Source organism: Crocuta crocuta, unplaced genomic scaffold (assembly GCF_008692635.1).
Source record: "Crocuta crocuta isolate KB4526 unplaced genomic scaffold, BGI_CrCroc_1.0 scaffold32, whole genome shotgun sequence".
Taxonomy (NCBI): Eukaryota; Metazoa; Chordata; class Mammalia; order Carnivora; family Hyaenidae; genus Crocuta; species Crocuta crocuta.
In genome coordinates, this window is record NW_027529424.1 from 8,997,586 (window position 1) to 9,003,270 (window position 5,685).

The window sequence follows — 5,685 nt, forward strand, 5'->3', positions numbered from 1 at the left end:
TGTCCTCATCCGCAGCATTTTCAGACAGAAGGCCAAACCGGCAAGCAAGAAGGGGGCGCGTCGCAAAACGATTCAGAGAAAAATACTTACAAACAGGCTTTCCCTAGCAAAGGCTGCAGGAGAAAAAGCGGAGAGAGAGGTCAGTAGAGGGACAGGAACAGGCCCCGGGTCGTTCGAAACCATGGCGTCCTCCGTGGGGACGGAGCCCCGTCCGGCCCCCCAGCCTGGCCCACCCCGCGGCAACCTCAGAGGACGGTGCCGTCCACGTCGGGGGAGCCCAGCCACGCGCCCTCCGTGCCCGTCCGGTCAGCCCTGCATACCCCCCAGCCCGGCCCGGTGCCCCTGCGTGTCCGTGACGGCAGCCGCTGAACTTCCGACTGTGACCCCCGCCCCCAGTCTCCACCACAACTGGACGTCATAGGCAGATGGCTTCAGTTCTCAGTCTGCACAGAAACACGCAATGAAACCCTATGCGAGGGCCAGGGGCGGCCACGGGGCCTGTGGGCCACTCAGCACAACTACCTGGCCGGACCCGCCTTTTGCAGGAGGTGCTACTCCCCCATTCCACAGATGGGGAAACTGAGGCCTGAAGAGGGTGGGTGGCCCCCCTGAGGCTGCACGGCCCTCTCCCCCACATCGCACTTCCAGATACCACACGAGTCAAATGAGCTTGCGGAGAAACGCAGAAGACTCCATGGGCCTCGGCACTGAGCTCCTAAGTCCGATCCACAATTCAGCCCCCAGATATCTGGGAAGAGCCCAGACGTGGTGGGTGGAGGCGGAGGTGGGAGGAGGCCTCACGGTGGCCTAGGAGTTTCTGCGTCTCCCATGTTGGCAAAGATTCTTGGCTGTCACTGAGGAAAAGGCTACTCTTCTGAAAATAAATCTTAATGCCTGACAGCCAAGAGCTTTCAGCTTTTAATCCTCACAGCAAATGACACAAGTAAACTCTAGGTAGGTTTTCGCTTGCCGGTGTTTTTACTTCCTGCTGAGGAAGCTACGTGATGGAAGAAAGTAGCTATTCCCAGGCCATGCTGGGAGTCTGACTGTCCAGGCTCTAACCCGGCTCTGGAGGGGGACACACTGGGGCCCGGATGCAAGGGAGCACAGAAGGAAGGTCCTCAGCTATCAGCCTGGGACAGAAAAGACGTCCTCAGGCCACACGTGGCCAACAGCCCAGAGCTGAATGGAAACTTCTAGAGCTTTGTTTTCCATCTTGTTTGAGAAACAAAAATAAGTATTCAGAAATCTGAGTGGGACACAGATACTCGGCCATTTCTTCTGCTCTTCAGGAAAGAGGTGGGCGCGCTCAGGTCGACAAGGAAGGCCCCAGGGTGGGGGGCGACCCCACCCTCCTCCCCGCCCACCGCCAGCACATGCTGCCCGAGGCCGCTCTCCTCCCAGCCCAAACTGACTGTGAGGAGGGAAGGGGGTGAACGCACTTGTCCAGGCAGCTGCGTGGGCACCTCCGGGGACAGGCAGTTGGGCAGAGCAGCGGAGGTAGAAGCCACATGCTCCTCAAAGCTGTTGATGCGAGCCTTTTTGGTGGGCTCGGGGCTGGCTAGTGGGGTGACACTATTGCGTCTCATGAGCGGGTTAGGTCCCTTCTTTGCATCCTAAGCGAGACAAAGACAAAAGAGAGAAGGCGACAGTTACAAGGAGTGGGGAGGTAAATAAGCCAAAAAAAAACCAAAAAACAAAAAACAAACAAACAAAAAAAATCCCAAACCAAACCGAACTCTGCTTCTGGATTTTACAGATACAAGACCGATCATGGTGACTGGCCCCGGGGACCGGCTCCAATTCCGCAAAAACAAGGAACAACCTCTTGAGCCCCTTTCCCGAACATTCCAAGAAACCCACTCTGACAAGCGCAACGTTCACAAAGCAAGGGGAGCACACAAGACCAGCTCTAGAGACGGACATTCAAAGACGGCAGATGACGAGGTCGGAGAAAAAGTCTGGCCGCCAGACTCCAAGAGAGCCGAGGCCAGGGGAGGGAGGCCTGGGTGGGGGGCTCAGGTGCCCACTGCGGGCACAGAGGAGCAGGGGCTGGCGCCGGGCTCCCCGCGCTAACTGTGAGCCAGGAGGGTCTACAGCAGCCGAGGAACGGCTCCTGCTCGCCACCACTCTCCCCTCCCGCTTAGGACGGAGCAGTGCCGGCTTCAACCCCTGCCAGGAGCCTAACGGTGCAGAAACCTGAGGTGCGCAGCCCGGGCAGGCCAGGCCGGACGTGAGCCTTCCCGCCACGTGCCAGCACAATGGAGCGAGGGCTGTCCCCGGTCCTGCGACTCTGCAGCCTGTAGTCCGGAGGCCTGGGTGGAGGTCTGCCTCCCTCAAGACGCTGCCCCAGTTTTGCACAGGGAGGTGTGTGCAGGGCCCCTCGGAGCCCAGTTCGGGCTCAGCCCTGCTGGCGGAGTCGGGCCGGGAGGAAACGCGGCTCCCCGTGCCCCGCGTTCACGCGCGGGGGCTGTCACAGGCCGAGGCTGCCCACCTGCGGCCCCCACCCCGCCCCGGCCACACGAGCTGGTGGAAGCTGGGATCTTAAGGCCAAAACCTTCCGGCCCGGCTCCCTGGGAAACAGAGAGGTGTCCGGCTCAGACGGGAACATGGCCAAGCATCGTTGTCTGACACTCGGTGGAAAGTAAACCCAACGGTCCTTCCCAGCCACGTGCGGGGCAGCCATCGTCCCCAGCCGGGCCGCCCCGCAGGGGTGAGGGGCCTGCCTGGGAAACGAGATGCAAGCAGGCCTGGGGGTTCCTGCAGAAACCCCCACCCCCCGTGCCCAACCTCCTTGCCACGATTTCCGACTTCTTGCTAATTGTGCGCCTGAGCCTGCACGGACGCCCGAGTGGATTTGCTAATCTCGTCCGAACCAGTAACTCTAGAACTCGGGGCGTCTCCACTGCCCCGGAGGGAAAGACGGCGGTAACTGAGCCACGGCTACGCGTGAGGAGCAGGAGGGACCTTCCTCCTTAACACTCACAGCATGGGTTAAGTCGAAACAGGCGGGCGTGGGGGGAGCATGCAAAGGAAGAGAGAGAAGATGCCACGAAGCCACATATAAAGACAAGGCACAGGGGTTGCTGAAGAAAAGCAGGGGAGAAAGTCACCACGGCCAACTTCAAACAAACTACGCCGGAGACCCCGCTGAAAGACACAGGTCCAGTCACAGGCACCGCAACGTGGGGATCTCCCGAGCGCTCGCACCCCTGGGCCTGTCGCTCGACAGAGACCCTCTGGGGGCGGAGCCAGGATGGGGGTGCGGGGAGCCGTCGACAGGGGCTTACACTCACCTCTGACCTCTCGCGGTGTGTGCTCACGGACTCCACGTTCAGGTAGATGGACTCCACACGGCAGCCTGGACGGAGTGGGGACAGAGGTTGGCCTCTGGTTAGAGGGGACAGGCCGCTGACTGCCCCAGAGCCACCAGGAGCCAGCATCCCAGGGGACACCTGGGCTGGGGCCGAGTCCCCATACTCACCGTAAGCGACGGGGGTCAGTTTCAGGACGGTGTGAAGGGGGCATTTCAGGTACGGCATCTCCTCTGAAAGGAAGAGAAAAGGCCTCACAATCAGCTAGGAGCCTTGAGGACAGACACACGCAAGTCCCCAAGGAGAGCTGCTGCGTGTCATCGGTGCCCTTGGAGTCCAGGCCAAGCAGGAGACAGGGGTGTCTCCTCCTCCCCCTACACACAGCCCCCTGCTCAAGGCGGGCGGCCTAGGAAAAATAGCTAGCCAAAGGAACAGAATCAAAACGAACCCCAAGCCCGCCCGTGCATCATGCATTAGAGTTAAAAAAAATATATCAGGGGACCTGGGTGACTCAGTCGGCTAAGCGTCCGACTACTGGTTTCCACTCAGGTCGTGATCTCGCAGTTCATGCGTTCAAGCCTCACGTCGGGCTCTGTGCTGACAGCTCAGAGCCTCCTTAGGATTCTCTCCCTCCCTCTCTCTCTCTCAAAATAAACAGATAAGCTTAAAAGAAAATCATTCCCCGAACATGTTAGGTGTGTCAGGATTCAAGGGAACCTCGGGTAGACACAGGTTTACATCTTAGAGTCTCATTAAGAGTTTTCTGGGCCCTTTATTCTGTAGACGTGGGCTGCCCCCGACCCCCAGGCCCTGAGGCCAGAGCAGCGCAGGCCTGCAAGGGGCTGTGTGACAAAGCCCTGAAGCCCACAGAGCCCACGCTGTCTCTGAAGACGCCGCCGGAGGCGCCAGGCCGGAGGCGGCGCAGGGGAGAGCCAGGGTCCTGTGCGGAAGGCACCAGACTGCGGAAACCGCCAATCCAAAGGCTAGCTTCTGCTGCCCTCCCGGGAACACCCCCCAGTGCCCCCACCACCCAAAGGAGGCTTCGGGGGTCGGCGGCACCTGCGCTCTTATCCAGGAAGTAGGCGAGGAGGCAACGCAGGACGGCCTGGTGGCAGATGACCAGCACGTTCTCCTGCCGCTCCAGCTCCATGATCACGGGCTCCAGGCGCTGCACCAGGTCCTGGTACGACTGCAAGACAGAGGGACGGGTCGGTGCCCTGGCGCAGAGGCGCACGCGGGGCGGGGGCGGGGCTCTGCCGCCTCGGCCACGCCCCTTCCCCCATTAGAAACCAGAGGGCAGGCAAGCAATCAATAATCAATCAACAGCCATCACAGGCGCTGGGGACTGGCTTCCTAGCAAAGGGAGACCGTCCCTGTGTTGGTGAGGATGTGACATAATCCTCTGGCAGGACGCACACACCCTGTCCCCCTTTTAACGGCTGCCTCCTAATTCTCCACGCGGGCGAGTGAGGGACTGATGTCCAGACACAGCTGACAACATGAGGGACCCTGAAAACGTCACGCTGGGTGAGAGAAGTCACCCACAGCGGGACCACGTGTTGTCTGACCCCGTTTCTGTCAAATGTGCACAGTGGGCAACTCCACAGAGACTGAAGTAGATCCCCGGTTGCCAGGGCTTGGGGGAGGGGGGACGGGCTGGGGTTTCTTTTTGGAGTGACGGAATGTTCTAGAATTACTGGTAATGCACAGTACTGCGAATACACCTAAAAACCACTGAATAATATACTTCAGTGAATTTTATATTATGTGTGAATTTTCTCCCAGTTAAAAAAAAAATGGAAAGAAAATGGGTGGGCATGTGGCTTTTCAGGCCACCAAGGCTCCTATTCACGCCCGTCCCTCTGTGGTCTCCCTTGTTGTCTCATGAATCAGGTTCCAGGAATGAAGGCCACAGAGGAGGAGAGCGCCCTGAGCAGGAGGGGACGGGGACATGACAGACACCGAGACGGCGACGGCCTGCAGGCAACAAGGACCTGCCAGGTGTCACCGGGCTGCCTGCAGCCGACCCCAGAGGCCCGCCCGGAGGCGGCATCGGCCAGAGGGTGAGGGTTACACGCGGCATCGACCTGAGATGACCCGCTGCCATCGCGCCTGCAGCCCAGGGGGAAGCGGCGCGCAGAGTGAGCGGTCACCCCTGACCGCTGTCTCCCGAGTCACCACGTGCTCGTCTGAGAGACGCACGTCTCACCGCTGCTCACGGGAAAATACGACGGCGCTTCTCCTGGAGCTGTTGACACGGTTCAGTTTAGGAAAACCGGATTCGGTAGGGAGAGTGCCGGGAACAGGCAGCGGAAGGCGTCAGGAGGGAGGCGGGGTGCAGGAGGCCGCCCCCCCGCGCCCCCCGCCCCCG

At 60.2% G+C, this 5,685-nt stretch overlaps 1 protein-coding gene across 1 annotated transcript in view; it reads right to left on the bottom strand.

Moving 5' to 3' along the window:
* The window catches only part of PFKFB3 (6-phosphofructo-2-kinase/fructose-2,6-biphosphatase 3), a 31,981-nt gene that overhangs the window by 4,278 nt on the left and 22,018 nt on the right, over nt 1-5,685 (bottom strand). The window contains exons 11-14 of the mRNA XM_077758539.1: nt 4,374-4,503; nt 3,485-3,547; nt 3,297-3,361; nt 1,443-1,616 (exon numbers count right to left, since the gene is read on the bottom strand). Coding sequence (XP_077614665.1) covers nt 1,443-1,616; nt 3,297-3,361; nt 3,485-3,547; nt 4,374-4,503 — 432 coding nt within the window. The remainder of the gene's footprint in view (nt 1-1,442; nt 1,617-3,296; nt 3,362-3,484; nt 3,548-4,373; nt 4,504-5,685) is intronic.